Source organism: Cnephaeus nilssonii, assembly GCF_951640355.1.
Source record: "Cnephaeus nilssonii genome assembly, chromosome: 12".
NCBI classification, from domain to species: Eukaryota; Metazoa; Chordata; class Mammalia; order Chiroptera; family Vespertilionidae; genus Cnephaeus; species Cnephaeus nilssonii.
This window is the reverse complement of record NC_137083.1, coordinates 60,192,673-60,208,586: the sequence shown is the minus strand read 5'-3', so window position 1 is coordinate 60,208,586 and position 15,914 is coordinate 60,192,673. Positions and strand designations below refer to the sequence as shown.

General features: G+C 52.4%; 1 protein-coding gene across 1 annotated transcript in view; it reads right to left on the bottom strand.

Moving 5' to 3' along the window:
- Nucleotides 1-1,253: 1,253 nt before the first annotated feature.
- Nucleotides 1,254-15,914, bottom strand: part of PODXL (podocalyxin like) — a 45,516-nt gene continuing 30,855 nt past the window's right edge. The window contains exons 2-8 of the mRNA XM_079786814.1: nucleotides 11,412-11,999; nucleotides 9,751-10,001; nucleotides 9,342-9,413; nucleotides 7,090-7,246; nucleotides 6,756-6,817; nucleotides 6,321-6,488; nucleotides 1,254-5,330 (exon numbers count right to left, since the gene is read on the bottom strand). Of these exons, the coding sequence (XP_079642940.1) occupies nucleotides 5,133-5,330; nucleotides 6,321-6,488; nucleotides 6,756-6,817; nucleotides 7,090-7,246; nucleotides 9,342-9,413; nucleotides 9,751-10,001; nucleotides 11,412-11,999 (1,496 nt within the window). The 3' untranslated portion in view covers nucleotides 1,254-5,132. The remainder of the gene's footprint in view (nucleotides 5,331-6,320; nucleotides 6,489-6,755; nucleotides 6,818-7,089; nucleotides 7,247-9,341; nucleotides 9,414-9,750; nucleotides 10,002-11,411; nucleotides 12,000-15,914) is intronic.

Sequence of the window (15,914 nt, the reverse complement as noted above, 5' to 3'; positions counted from 1 at the left end):
TGTTGGCAGCAGATCTTGTTTGCCAGGATCCCATTGACTTCTTACTCTACAACATGCCAAGGTCCTTGAAAAATTCAAGCTATCTCAGTATTCATCACTAGTGTTAACTATAATAGCCAGTCCTATTCTTCGCTCTTTCCCTTGTGGTCCAGAAGAAAGGATGGGGGAGACTGAGTGACCAAGAGGCATAACAAATAAAAAATGATAACTGAGAGTGGCTCTGGGTTGGCAGGGCAGAGAGGAAGAGAATGGAGTCTGAGGTCTAATTTGTAGCCAACAATAAACTATGAGTCATTCTCTTCTCAGAACAGTGTGCCTCCAGCATGGCCCAGGGGCCTGCCGAGTTCCTGGTACTTGTATTCCTTTCTGTATCCTTGGCACACTCTTGAAGTTAACCTCAGAAGACCCCTGGCCCAACTCTGGTCCACCGGTAAGGGTGATGACTGCCTCTCAGAACTCCCACATAAAATCATATTGTAACAGTGGCTGCATTCTAGAAATACACTCTGATGTTGGAGCTCAAGCATTAATGTGATATTAAGAAAAAAGAATGTAGGACTGAGAGAAAAGTTGTAGATCCAAGGCCTAGCCCTGCCATTTAAATAGCTGCCTGTGAAATGTCAGAGAGAATCCATCATCTCTGTACCTAACATCCCTTTTGGTAGCGCTGATAGTTCCTAAGTAAGATATGTAAAAATGTTTGTAAACTGTAAGATGTCAGGCAAATAGAAGAGATTGTGTAGCAAGTATGAACGTGGACCAGATCCACGTTCCCCTCTGGACACTGGCACTGATGGTTCTTCCCTTCCGTGCGGACACACAGGTAGGTCACACCACCTAGAGGAAGAGAATCGAGGCATCTTCGAGTGATGAAGGACAGGCAGAGGCTTCTTGTGACGAGTAAACAGATCCTTTTGTGGGAGGAACGGGGCCAGGACAGAACCTGCATTTATTTTTTTAAAATATTTGCCTCCATCGGCGTTTTCATACCTGATCAGGGTGTGGTGCCTGGTGGTTGACAATTGTGTGACGCAGAAGCAGGGGGAAGAGGTGAAAGGGATAAAGCAGTGTTGTGAGGGGCAGTGGCCTTTCGTTCTGAGACTGGAGCAGCCTGAGGTAACCCGGAGGCCCCGTCACCTCCAGGACCCCGCCGCTTCCCTCTTCCTTCCTGTCAGCTCCCTCCTCTCTCTGGGCTCGCAGCAGGTGCGCTAGTGAAGAACGCAAGCCAATCAGAGCACAACACTGGGACCAGACCAGCTTACACAAAAGCACTTTAATGGACAGTATACAGTTTTCAAAAATATATTTTTGTAAGAAAATGGCAATAATTAAGTATAGCCTTTACAAAGAAGTTTCTCAGTAAATTCCAGTGTACTTCAGACCCCTGTCCACCAAGACAGCCCCCTGGGCAAACGGTTTAACATCCACTAACAACAGAGAGACCCACATCCAATAGCGACCCCCTCTTCTCCCTCAGTGTTGGGTTTGCACCAGGCCTGAGTGAATCGGCCTTTCCTCATCTTGTTCCCTTTGATCCGTGGTCCGCTAGTAGCAGATGCATACGTAACAGCTCACTCAAAGCTGTTTTCTTGACAAAAGAATTGTTCATTTAAGTCTTAGACCTGAATAACTAGGAGAAAGTGTAGAAGAACAGTAAGTTCCTATTGCTGCTGCCTTGCTGCAGGGCAGGATGGAGAAGGGAATTCTGCCCTTTGTCACGGGGGTGGCCTGTGCTCGATTAGCAGTCCTGAATTTAGGGGTTCTCTCTGGGGCACAGAGCACTGGGCAGGCTTCCAACACAGGTTTTAATCCTGTTTCTGTCACTAACTATGTGACTTGGGCCAGGTCACTTTATCTTTCTGGGCTCCAGGTTTTCTGTTTAAGATTAAAAAAAGATTAGACTAGGTCTCTACAACCCCCTTCCTGTGACTGTCACTTTCCAGACAGTACATGCTGACGGCAGCCCTCGCCGTACAGGGTGGACTGTGGGGAGAGTGAGGATCGATTTCCAAATTAAAATGCCCAATGCCAGACAAACACTGTGTCATCAGCCTGTCTTACACTTTTCATTCAAGAAACATCATTTCTAGTAAAATAGACGTTTACATTCCTGTGCAGAGAAAAAAGCCATCTCTCTTACAAATGTTTTTCCAAAGAATACTCACTTAAAACAGTGCTGGGTGAATATTAACGTGGCTATTTTATATACATTACCAAAATATCTATAGATGTATCAGCTTGAACTCGTTTCTCAAAGTTTCTCCAGCATATTGTCCAAAAGGATAAAGCTCAGAAATAGTTTAAATAAACTTTCTGCTAGCTTTCCTTGTCAAGAGGGGGGAAAGGAATCTGTCTAGATTAAACCCGTATTCTCTCTCACGATTCCAGAATATTCTGTTCGTCCTTCCAAAGCTTTGCGGCTTCTCTTTCTCGTGGCAAGCACACTTCCCACGGGATTTGTTCAGTCGTCAGATTCACAGCTTCTGGCCTTTTACGTGGCTTAGGGCAGTGGTCGGCAAACTCATTAGTCAACAGAGCGGCAAACTGCGGCTCACGAGCCGCAGTTTGCTGACCACTGGCTTAGGGGACCCAGTGTGTCACTGCAGGAGAGCATCTGTAACCTCTCTGTGGGCACAACCTGTTTACAGTCGGCTGTGTTCCTGGCGTGCCCCTCTCCTCAGCCCGGGACCTGGCTCCCCGACAGCAGTTAGAACCCAGGAAGAGGCGGGAAGGCCTTTACAGGTGCGCGGCCGTGTGGCCTTGACATAGATGTCTAGTGGCAAGAGCAAGCCAAGGCAAGGGATTGGACTCGGAAGTTGCCCCAAAGGCTAGAGAAACACACTTTGGATGCACCAAACGAAGGAGCCTCCAGCCCAGCCCAAAGCTTCTTAGGTATCTCCTTGGGCAGAGCCAGTCATTCCTCTTGACCAAGCTTTGCTAAGCTTCATCGCTCCCCCCCTTAACCCCCACCACCCCCGCCCAGGCCTGGGGGGAGTGGCTTTGGCCAATTTTCAGACATATTTGCTCGCTCTGTCTGGGAAACATGACCCAGAATGGCAAAGGAGGAGAGCCCTGGCCCCTCCCCCAGTGGCCACGACAAACCCACTGGGGCAGAAAGGAAGCAAACGTCTTTTCCCAGCGTGACAAGATTTCCTCATTTCCCCAAACTGGCATCGTTCTCCCTCCTGCCGACTCCACACACTAGAGGAGATCAGGGCAGATGGTTTTGGATCCTTGTTGGCCTCGCATCTCTCTAGCTCTTGGGAAAGCCATTGGGGCCCCAACTTGAACCCCAAGGCCAAAGGGCTAAAGGCTATGAAGAAGGAATCGGGCAGCCAGGGAAGGACATAGAGCTTCCCCCTCAGCTCTTACCCTTTAAAACAAAGAACCTATCCCAACGCAGAGAGCCGACTTCATCAGAGCCATGGCAGGGCCTGCCTCTAGGTTCTGGAGTTCTGGCTTTTTCTCGTTCTCCTGAGCAGTTCTGCCCACCTTCCTGGTTGCTTCCAGGGAATTGAGGCCCAGGAACAAGAGACCTTGGGCAAAGTGCAAAACTCCACACAGGGTTCTCTTCTCGGAAAGTCAGATTAAGCCTCACTCTGCCCAGTCCTCAGGTGCCGTCTCCACGGCACTAACTGCTGAGCTCCCCCAACATCCCTCCAGTGAGAAATATTTGGTTTCCCTGAGATGCCACCAACAACTGCAGGACACCTGGGCAGCCCCCCAGGACCCGAGAAGAGGACACGGTTCCTAGGCAGAACAGCAAGGCTGCTGGGAAGAGACAGACGCCCGGTCTCCCAGGCTGCCCCGTGCGCACCTTAAAACGCTCACCGCTCATCCCCTGGGGCTCAGGAGACTCGCAGTCGGTGAGATTACCTGCCTGAGAGTCTCCCTATAAATTGAGCTTTGGCCTTGGGCAGTAGAGGGCTGGATTGAAAATCAAACAAACAGATACATCAAAACAACAAAACGCTCAGCAACTTGAAAAGTCCCTGAGTTTCCTATGACAGAGAGAGAAAGCCCACCCTTCGTGGCTGTTTCACCCGATTGTCTCTTTAGGACACCTCTCTGCTGGCTGGGGACCGGGGAGGTCCTTCCTGAAGCTGCTCATTCACACTGGATCTCGGGGGAAGGGGGTCCCTAGCTTGGGTCTCACCCCATCTGATGAGCAGTAAACAACAAACTAGGAACACTTTGCCTTCAGTAGCTGCTGTGGATTGAAGTCCCCGGTGGAAATGGGAGGCCAAAGGAACAGAGGAGCCTGTGGTGATGGGCAGGACCCACCCGGGAGGAAGGGCGCCCCCTGCTGCTCACTGCAGACAGACCCTTAGCTGACCTCGTTCACACTGGGAGTCCTGCGTGGGTTACGTCCCAACCTCCTAAGCAAAGGCCAAGAAACCAGAATTCAGAAAAGGGGTTCAAGGTCACGAGTGACCTGTGAGTCCCAGGGCACCAAGGCGGAGTGGGAATAAAAATTGAGTGAAGGGAGGGGAAGAGCAAAGGGGATGGGAACACTGACCGACGAGGCTGGGGTAGGACGCTGACCTTGGGGCCCAGACTTTCAAGTAATCAGATCCCACTGAGACGGGACCTGGCCCCGCTCTCCCTTCTGCCCCATCCATCCATAGACTGCCGCCTCACCCCTGCCCAGGGCAGCTCCGGAGGGAGGGCGCCGGTGATCCGAGCAGGTGGCAAGGTGGGGATGAGCACTGATCTGAAGGAGTCTGTTTTCATCCTGACTCTGTCACCAAGCGGCTGTGTGATCTTGACCTTACCCTCCGTAGGCCTCCGTCATCTCGTCTGCGAAGCGAAGGGATTCTACCAGATGATCCCTAAGGTCCCTCATATGGCTCTTGCTTTTTATTTCTCTTCCTCGTCTTCCAGCAGCACTGAGCTCAGGCACTAGTGGGTTATTTTACAAGAGGAATCTAGACAGAATGTGATTTGTTCAGCTTGAAAAGGGAAATATTAAGGCCCTGTGGGGACTGGAGGGCGGGTCCCTCTGAGTCTGCGCATCCCCCCCACCCCCGTCTTTCCCTCACGTGGGGAGGACTTTCCTCCCCTGTCCAGTTGGCACTTGAGGTGGTTCAGTCTGGAGCTCTGTGCCCTGTCGGCGGCGCCGGCAGACCTGATTAGAGGTGTGTGTCCTCCTCCTCGTCCAGGTCATCCTTGATCAGGTTGTCCAGGGGGACGATCCAGCTGTCCCCCAGCTCCCCATTAAGGTTGACCACCTTTTTCTCCTGCATCTCTGATGAGGTCTCCATCACTTCCAGTGTTGGGTTGTCATGGTAACCATTCTCCACTGTCTGCAGCTCCTCTGTGAGTCGTTGCTGGAGTGGGGAAGAGGAGTGGAGAAGAAAGGTAATCTGTGGGGGCTACTACCTTTAATGTAACACAGGTACCCCTATAATCCAGGAACCGCCATTTGGCCAGTGTGAGCAGTAAGTGCTCTTGGAGTCCACCCTGACGACTGGCCTGCCTCCGGGCTAGCTGGAGACAAGGGCGTCCTCAAGTTCCCAGCTCACCTCGCCTTCGCCCTGGTGACTTGTGTGAGTGGAAATGGACTTCCTTCTCCAAAGTCCTCCAAGCTCTCTCCTCCGTTCCCTCCCCACGAACCGTACTCTCCAGGCGCCTGCCTCACCCCACTGTACTGAACTGGGAAGGGGACACCTTATTCAGACGGGTGCGGAGGGCCTCTCTAGGCGGAGCCAGACGGGCCCAGCAGAGCGTACAGCCACCTCTGCTGTAGACCGTGGCCGTCTGGAGCCAGAGCTTTCTCCGTTTCACCTGAGACACACCCTGGGTGCACAGTGGAGTCACCTGGGGAGCTTTTAGCAAATACACTGATCCAGAGATTCTGTTTCAAATGCCGCGTAGGCATGGGAATCGTTTTAAAGCTCGCCCAGTGCGCAGCCAGGGCTGCGAACCAGGGTCTGGGTGGAAGCGGAATGATGGGAACCCCAGTGAGGTGAGTGGAAGAACTGGCTCAAAAGGCGTGCCTACACCCACCGACTTCAGGGACTCCTCAGAGCAGCTCGGCAAGGTGGATCTTCTCCCCATCATGCAGATGAGAAACCTGGTGCTCAGACTGTATGACTTGCTCAAGGTCACACAGACAAGAGACAGAGCGAGCGCTTAAACCAAATCTTTCCGACGCCAAAGCCCACGTTCTTCCCTCCCACCACGCTGCCGCTTTAACTGTCCGTGAACGAGTCCATCTCCTAGAAGGGGGGTGTCTGCCAGGGTCCCCGGCCCACTCACTGACCCCTCCACGGGAACAGTGGGGAGAGAGTCCCTGGCTAAGGGTGGCGAGTGCTCACCTGGTCCTTCCTCTGAGAGAGGCGCTGGTGGCAGCAGCCATACAGGGCTGCCACGAGGAGCAGGAAGGATGCCATGCAGACGATGGTGATGATGAGGGGCATGCTGAACCGGTCCTCGGTCTCCTCCGGCGGTCCTTGGCCCCCCAGCTGCATGTTACTGACGCCCACCTGGCCAGGAGAGGGGAAGGCATGTATGGCAGAAAACACGTGCCAGGCCCCCTCGCTCTGAATTCCCACTCATGCAGGAGGTCTGCTGAGGGTGTGGTGGGGCCTAGGACACCCCCTGCTGTCCCCTCTCTCACCCTCCTGTCTGCTAGATGCTTGCAAGTTAGAGGTGCCTCTACAATGAGAGATGCTGTGGAGCAAAGTACCTGGGGACTTCCGAGGGATAGGCTCCTGACCCCTGGGTCCCAGCACGTGGGAGATGCCCCTTACCTCCTTCAGGTCATCCCATTTGTCTTTCAGCGGCTCATAGAGGTCCTCGGGCAGGAGGTTAGCTGCGGGGAGGGAGAGACACTGCCTCAGGGGTCTGGCTCAGTGATCTGGTGAGGGACAGGCGGGGCCCCAACAGGAGGACATGCTGTATCCCCACCTCCTGAGCAGCCTGGGAGGGGGCCTCTGGCGCGGCCTGGGAGGGGGACGGCTTGACGATTCTTAGGGAACTGAGGGAGCACCGGCCCTGACCCAACTCTAGGTCTCCTGAGCTGTCACCCCTCCCGCCCCAGCCCCAGCCCACAAAGGGCTCAGCCCCTCTTTGCCCCCAACTCACTCAGGATAGAGATTTCTTTGATGGCCACGGCCTGGGTTTCTGGATCAGGCACCAAGCGTATATGGCACTGGTCTTGACTTGGGTTGAAGTTGGCCTTTGCTGCTCGGCACAGAAGGGTGACCAGCTTGTCATCCAGAGGGTTCTTGGGGTCCCCCGCCTGGAGTGGGAGACCACAGGTGATTCCTCAGGGAGTCTACGCAGCCTAGGCTGTGGGGCTGCCCTTCGGAAGCACGGCTGAGAGAGTGCTGCTGGAAACCAACCTGTTTCCCTCTCCAGCCTCGACTGGGGCCGTTCCCAGGCCGGCCAGGAGCTAAGAGATCTGTGCTGCTCTGCAGGACTGACCCTGCCCTCCACGCCCCGTGCACCTCTCTGCCGCCAGTCCCCGCCCCCCCGCCCCCCTGTTTATCTTGTCCATGTGGAACAAGGCCTTTCACCCTAATGCCCTTCATCATCTCTCTCCTTAGAAGGGGCAGGAGGAGGTACAGCCACTCCACCCCCAGTGGGAAAGACCAGTTCTCTCTGAGCCTCTCTCCAGCCTTGCAGCCCAGTTCAGAGACCTCAGCAGAGGAAGCCATAGCTCTCATGAGGTTCAAGGTTATCTATCCCAGAATTGAAACATGTGCCTATTCCCTAGACCAGTGATGGGCAACCTTTTGAGCTTGGTGTGTCAAACTTCGCCAAAAAACTGAGCATAACTCGGGTAGTGTGTCACTTTGAGGAAAAAACATTATTTTGCGATATTTATAGTTTAAATAACATAAATGTATAATTGTTATATATAATTGTATTTAATAAACCTCAGCGGCTGCGTGTCATCAGAAATGGCTACTCGTGTCAGTGCTGACACACGTGTCATAGGTTCGCCATCACTGCCCTAGACCCTCTGAAACCATAAGCAGGCTGACAGCATGAAAGGCGGGGCCGTCACTGAACAGGAGACTGGGGAGTATCTTGAAGATGCAGAAGGGGACATCTTGGAAGGGGGTTTTCTATATTTCTAGGCAGACAGAGCCTGACTGGCGTGGCCTTAGGGCAGAGGGTGAAAAAGCGAAGTGTGGCAGCTTTTGCCCAGTCCTGCCATGCCATCCAGAGGCACCGAGCTGGTGTTTCTCTGACCTGATTTTGGAATAGGAACCAAGATGAAGAAAGGACTATTGGTTTGTCTTACCTCAGGACCCCCCCAAACCAACTGCTGGGTTTTGACCTGGCATTTCTTAGGCTTACTAATTCCCGGCCTGACACCAGGTGAGGATCCAGGGCTTCCCTCCTGCCTTTCATAGCAACGGGGGGAAATGCTTCCCACACCCAGTGACAGCCTGACAACACTGAGATTCCTGCCTGGTCCAGGAAGCCCAACCTCAGGGGAACACTGCTCCCCTTTCAAAACTCTCGTCTAAACGTGTGGTTTTGTAAATAAAATTCGCTTGGAAAATGCCAGCAAAATGGGCACCCAAAAGGAAACAACTGCAGAAAATACAGGCGGCACTGAAGTGCTACGAACCCAAGTTCTCCATTCTTGAGAAACCTGTTCTAGTCTTGTTCCTAGGGGTGTTTGCAAAAACAAGCACTGACCAGGAGAGGGCAGCAGGGAGCCACCCATCACCAGCACTCGCAGGGCTCAGCCACTTATGTACTGAGTAACTAACACCCACACGAGGCTACACTCTGGCTTTCAGGCCACCCCACCCAGTGCACACACTCGCACCCCTCCGCCTGGGAGAACAACTTGGCAACGGCTCTCTGATGCTCAGGAGCTCTGACTCCTCAGGTTAAAGGAAGATTCTCTCTGGTTTTTGTGAGGCCAGGGCCCAGGAAACAGAAAACGAGACGGTAAGAACAGGGCGGGTTAGCAGACTAAGCTTCTCATTTTGACTCAAGGCCTCCGAGGCCCACAGAGATGGGCTAAACGTCGCCCTGAGCTAGAGGCAAACAAGAACTAGGACTGGGCTCTCCCGATGATGCTCACAGCATGTGAATAGTTGCGCAGTGAAAGCCCAGGACGCCGGGTGCTCCTGGCCCTGCCGCTGCCCTGGGGGTGGGGCTTCACATAGCGGCACCTGAACCCCACTTCCTCCCTCTATAAGACGGGACGGGGCTACTTCCTAATAGGACAAAACCAGGCCAGGAAAGTGAACACATCTCAGCCCCCTTTCTGAAGGAATGCTTCCTCATTCCCACCTTCCTTAACCCTGCTGCTGCTGCTGCATTTGGGGTGAGGATCGGGGCGGGGCTCGGGTTAGCGAGGCACTCACACAGAGGCTGGTTTTCGTGAGGTTCAGGATGAGCATCTTCTCATTCAGCTTTTCCGGAGGCTCACATGTTACCTGTAAAAAGCCACTGGATTAAGGTTCAGGCTGAGACGGACAGGACCTCTCTCAAACCCTTATTTGACTCCTCCCCTCCTCCCCCTGGGTGGGTGAGACAAAGGGGTTCCTGGCACCAGGAGTGTGGATGGGCCAGAGAGTCAGAGCCAGATGTGTCCCGCCCGTCCAAGCCTGCGCCTAGCCAAGCCAGGCGGGAGCAGGGCCACTGGACGGCTGCTCCTGCTGCCCTCGCCCGGGGCCCGGGGCTGAAGGGAAGGAGAGAAATGCTCTTCTCGGAGAGAGCCCCTTCTCCCCACCCGGGTCTGGGCTCTCGGCGGCCCATCCCTGCTGGACGTACCCTGCCATGCCCAGGAGCTGAGGGGGAAGAAGGGATGTTGGAGTCTTGGGGGGCAGTTGGAGCCAGGGGAGGGCTGGAGCCTGGGGGTCCCACAGGAGACGTGGCCGCGGGTCCCGATGAAGGTGCTGCCGGCTGCGGGGGCTCAGACGTAGAGGCCCCAGGCGAGGTCCCAGCGACGGAGGAAAGGGTCCCCGTGATGGCTGGCACATTGCTGGAGATGGGTTGTTTTCCTTGTGAGGTAACCAGTGGGGCTGTCATTGGGAAAACAAAGCTTGTGAGGAAAGATGAGTGGTACCTTTAAGAGAAAAGGCCAGCCTTTCTTGTTCTTCGTTTCCTCGGGTCCTTTGGTCTTATCCCCCCTCCCCCCACCCTCTAGCCCACCTGGACTGCAAGCAGGAGTAAGCAAACCATGAGGAAGAAAAGGCAGAGGGCACGTCCTGCAACCTGGTGCAGGGTGGGTTGGACTGGGGGAGCCAGCGTGAGAACAGATGAAAGAAGTAACAACAATGACAGTGACATTAGCAGCAAAGGCTCACATGCACTAGAGGCGCTGACTTCCTGGAGGGACTGTCCTAAGGGCTTCAAAGGTGCTGACTTATTTAACCCTCACAACAACCCTGGGAGGCAGGTATCATGATTATCCCTGCTGTATAAACACGGAAACCAGCTCGGAGGTTTGCCTAATGTCGTATGCTAACAAGTGGCTGAGCCAGGATTTGAATCCAGGCGCATCCGACTCAGAGCCCTTGCTCTTACAGCGGGATTCGACCACCCTCTCCCGGCGTGGCAGTCCGTAACCTCGGTATGCACCTGGACTCCCCGGGGGGAAGCTTGAAAAGGCAGAGCCTGAGGCCTGCACTCAGAAGTTCTGATGCAATACCTCTGACATAGGTCATGACCGTGAGGCTCATGACCCATCAGTGAGTTCCGAAATTAATTTACTGGGTTAAGACCAGCACTTAAAAAGAAAGAGGAAATGGAATGAAATAGGAAATATCAGGGTGTGTCACGTCTGGTAAGGATAAGCCCCGATTAGTGGAAATTTGCATCAGTTATGTGTGTGTTACATGCATTTTACATGTATGTGTCCTGCATCATGGTGTAAAACCAAAATGTATTCCTTATACACTGCCATTGAACACATTGGAGAAAGACTGTTCTGGAGAATTTCTAGTAATACCTCGCCACTGCCACTCACGAGTCCCGCCCACGAGCAGACAGTTGGCTTGTGTCTGTCTCAGCCGGGCGGGGCACAACATTGCCGCTCAGGACGCACCAGGCTGAGTGAAGGTGGCGTGTCTTTAACAATGTTTAACTCTGAGCATGGATCTCCGTCTTCCAGCTGAGCAACTGTATAGATTCTAAGTATTTAAGTCTCTTCTTGCCCTGGCCAGATGGCTCAGCAGGTTAGAGCATCATCGCATACACCAAAAGGCGGCAGGTTCGATCCCCGATTGGGGTGCATACAGGAGACAACTGATTGATGTTCCTCTCTCATGTCAATGGCCTTCTCTCTCTCTCTCTCTCTCTCTCTCTCTCTCTCTTTCTCTGCCTCCCTCCCTCCCCTTCCTCTCTCTCTAAGAATCAATTAAAATATCCTTGTCTGAGAATTAAAATAAATAAAAGTTTCTTCTCGCTTGAAAATAAAAGGCATTACTTACCTGGTGGGGTAGGTGTCCCCTGAGATGTGCCTGCATCCCCCGTCGGCGTGGTCCCTGGGCTCTTGGAAGCCGTGGTCATTTTGGTTGGCCCCTCAGGAGAGGTCCCTGGGGGACTCGGCGTCCCAGGGCCCGGGGTCGGTTGTTGAGTGCTTGAGGTGGTCAAGGCAGGAGCAGCAGAAGTGGTGTCTGGGGTGTTAACCACATGTGGAGGTTGAGTAGTCGCCTGATGTCCTTGCTGAGTGGTCACGATGTTTGTAGTAACACCACTTGGGGCCCCAGCTTGAGCTGTAGTTTTCATTTCGTTCTGGACGCTTGTGGTTTCCGGCTTGGGCTTTGTCGTCGAGGCAGCCGTTGGTGTAGGTGAAGTCTGGCCTGAATCTTGCACCTGCTTTGGGCCACCCGCAATGGTGGTAGTGTCGCCTGAGTCTGCTTTATCTCCGCCACTGGGTGCTGTCGCTGTGCTTTGCGGGGCTGGGGCTGAAGTCACCCCTGGGACACTGGGTGCTACAACTGTGCTTTGGCTGGCTGTGGTTGGAACCGGGCTTGGCTTGCCTGTGGTTGCGGCAGGTACGGTTGCGGCTGAGGTGCCTGTTCACAAGGACAACACAGAACGAGTTAGGGTGTTAGCTGGCAGTGTTCTCTGCCCCCTGCCCCAGCTTCCCCAGGATCCAGGGGCCTTGCTGTGTCTCTGCCATCTGCCTCCCTTAAGGCCTGGCCCTTGACGTGCCCAGATTTTTCTGGGGTTCAAGAAGCCTCTCACGGGGAGACTGAAAATGAAGCCAAGTCAAGGAAACTCTGCCGAATGAAAGGCGAGGCCAGCTACTAGTCCTGCTGCGCGTGGAGCCCGACGTGGACTCCCTGCCCTCTCCATTGGCCCCATGCACGGGCCCTCGAAGTTTTCAATCCGATCCCACAGACCCAGGCTGCGGGGTCACTGGGCCTCCTTCCCCAGCTCCCAGGCACATGACCCTGAGGAGACCCCTTTACATCTGTAAGGACTCCTGCTTGTTGAACGGCCCTGTTCTAAGCAGGAGAGAGACAGGCCTGTTCTCAGGGCGGTGCAATCTGGAAGGAGAAGCTGACAATCGAGCTCACATAACGAATTACTACTTAAGAGTAACAGTGAGACCGCGAAGCGGGGGACAGTGCAGCGTGCTCGGACTGGTTAGCACAGATTAACCCTGTCAGGGGGTCAGGGAATGAAGGTCCTCTACTTGTTTAACAAATTATTTATTGAACCCTTCAATGAGGGGTTCTCTGTTCGGCCCTGGGATACAACGATGAATAAAACACAGGCCTCAGGAAGCTTACCTTCCAGTGAGTAAGGCAGCGATGAAACAAGTAGACAGAACTTCGGAACCTCAGGTTCTTGTGACATGAACAAGGAAATGATACAGAGAACACGGCAGAGCTGTTTAGAGCTCTAAGGAAAGGAGCTCAGAGGTGAGTGTTAAGCTAAGACTCGAAGGATAACAAGGAGAAGGCTGTGTGGGGAAATGGGAGGAAAAGTATGCCCAGTGGAAGGAACAGAACCTGCAAAGGCTCCAAAAGAAGAGAGAAGAGCGAAGAGAAGACAAGTGCGAGTGGCATTTAGTGGGGAGGGGGGTGCCGGAGACAGGGCTCAGAAAACACAGGGCCTTCTAGGTGAAGTGACACTAACTTACTGTCCAAGCTGCGTATCTCTGAGAATACAAGGAGGCTCTCTCCCTTAGAAATCATATCCTAAGCAAAATGAGACATAAGATCACCCTCCTTAGAGACCAAATAAGGATTTTAGATTTATTCTAAGTTAAAAAAGAAGCCACCGAAGGCTTTAAAGCAAAGGAGTTTTATCGGATGATTTATAAAGAAACATACTTGCTGCTTTGGAGAATCTGCATGGATTGGGAGAAAGTGTGGAAGTGGGAAGACAGGCTACGACAGCGATCCAGAGGAAACGGATAATAGCATTAGGTTATTAACACAAGAGATGAACAAGACTATATTTTGGAGACAGATCAACTACCTGCCGATGTGCTAAGTGAAAAGGGGAATATGTCCTGAGCAGACGGGAGGAAGGGTGGGAAGGGTACAGTGGACCTTCACCATTCTTTGTAGCCAGCCAGAATCTACCATTTTCCTATATCTGGGAATTCCCCACACAGTGCGACGGACAGACGGCAGCAGGCTTTGTCTCCTATTGTAGATGCTGAGCAGGCCCAATATTGGCTAGTCCGGCTCCCTTGTGGCCGGAGCACAGTGTGGGCTGTGCTGCCCCGGATCAGCTGCTTCTGAGCCAGCAGTGAGTGAGGAGGCAGTGGACCATGGGGAACTGGTGGTGACGGATGGAGACTTGACTTGGAGTGGAAAGCACACAGCACAACATACAGATGATGTACTGTGGAACTGTGTACCTGAAACCTGTATACATTTATTAATCAATGTCACCCCAATAAATTTTTAAAAAATGAATAGGAAGAACCCAAGGTCTTAATAGAAGTGTTAGAGTGGATTATCATGTATGATCTGGTCACTCTCATTCTAACTTTGGTCCTTGAAAGAGCTCAAATGACTCCCTCTACCTCTCAAGGCTTTGAGAAATATTGTATTTCATGAGTCCTAAGATGCACATTTTTTTCATGTCTCTGATAAGAGTGTGTTATAAATTATTGTAGGTCACTACACTTTGCCGGTGCCCCTCCCCCAGTGGCTCATGAAACAATAGTGTATTTTATAATTGACTAGAGGCCCAATGCACGAAATTCGTGCAAGGGGCTTGGCCCCTGCCCCCGCCGCTGCTGCTTCAGCCCCTGCTGCCATGGCTTCGTCCAGAAGGACGTCCAGAAAGACTTCCAGTCTAATTAGCATATTATACTTTTATTATTATAGACTAGTAGCCCATTTGCAGGAAGAATCCTGCAAGCAGCCGCTGCGGCCACTGCCGCCACCATTGCGACCACTGCCGCCTGCCCCACTCAGCCCTGCTCCACCCCGCTCCACCCCGCCCGGGCTTTCCCTCTGGCAGCCACCTTGCTTTCCGCTTTTCTTCCCTCTTCCTTCTAAGTTGTCTTCAGTCTTCACTCCTCCCTCCCTCAGCATATGCAAACTAACCGCCATCTTTGTTGGGTAATTTGCATACTTGCCCTGATTGGCTGGTGGGCGTGGCTTGGGCATAGCGAAGGTGCGGTCAATTTGCATATTACTATTTTATTAGGTAGGATGGTGTCTTGGATTTTATTAAATTTGGGGTATTGTTGTGGGGACCAGAGCAGCATGTTCTAAGGGAGTGTTGTGGCTGTTATACTGGGAGGTGCTGTTGATTTCAGGGAAATGGACACCGGGTTCCCTGGGGAGTAGAGACAAGAGCAGAACTTCATCTCTAGGACAAAAAAGGTGGGTATCAGACCCACCGGCAGCAGGAGCATCATGGTAATCAGAATAGTCTAATGAAGGGAATTAGGGGCAGTGGCTAATAATCATGGATCCTTTAGGACCAAAATGGAAGAGCAGCCCAGTGTGTCCGACCTCTCGACCTAGCAAACTGAGACCTGTGTTTAGTCACCACAATGGAGAACACAGCTAGCCATGCATCCGATTCCCAGAACGGAATCTTTGTCACAGACTTAGGGTACCTTGAATGAAGCATTAGTTTCCCAAGGCTGTGGTAACACAAACCACAAACTAGGTGGCTTAAAACAACATAAATGTGTTCTCTCATGGTTCTGGAGGCCAAAAATCTGTAGTCGGCAGGGCCATGCTCCCCCTGAAGGCGCAAGCAGAGAGTCTTTGCTTCTTCCTGGTAAGTCATCTTGGGTATTCCTTGGCTTATATCACTCCAATCTCTGATTTCATATCACATGGCCTTCTTCCCGGTGTGTCTGGGTCTCTGCTCTTACAAGGATACCAGTCATTGGATTTAAGGTCCGGTATGACCCCATCTTAACTTGATTACATCTGCAAAGACTATTTCCAAATAAGGTCACATTCACAGGTACCAGGTATTGGAGGTTAGGACTCACATCTTTTGGGGGGAACACAATTGAACCTTCTAATCTGCTCCCCCAACCCCACTTATTCCACTATAAAAACCAGGGTTCTTAGAAATCAACTCTGCTTTAAACAGAAAATAAATTTATTAAAAAGATAATGAGTTAGTTAATGAAATCACTTGAGATGGCTAAAGAATGAGGCTTAAGACAGAAACAGCACCCAGAACTCTTCTCCTGAATCTGGCTGGTGAGGACACCACTTCCACCAGCACTGAGCATGGGTGGCTTCAGTTTGTACCCCTGACACCGTTAGTGCTAGATACTGATGAGAGAGCTCAGTCTTCAGGGATGCCATCAGTACGAGCTTCCCCATTTTCCGTTATGTCTGTATGTTGAGACACTGGAGGCACCACAGGGATCCCTGGGTTTCATCCACATTCCCCACTGCTACATTATTGTCACCACATGTAGGATTCATAGTGAGATGTAAGGTTAATGCTCTTATTTTCCCCTGAATGAATTCCCGGGTGATGCC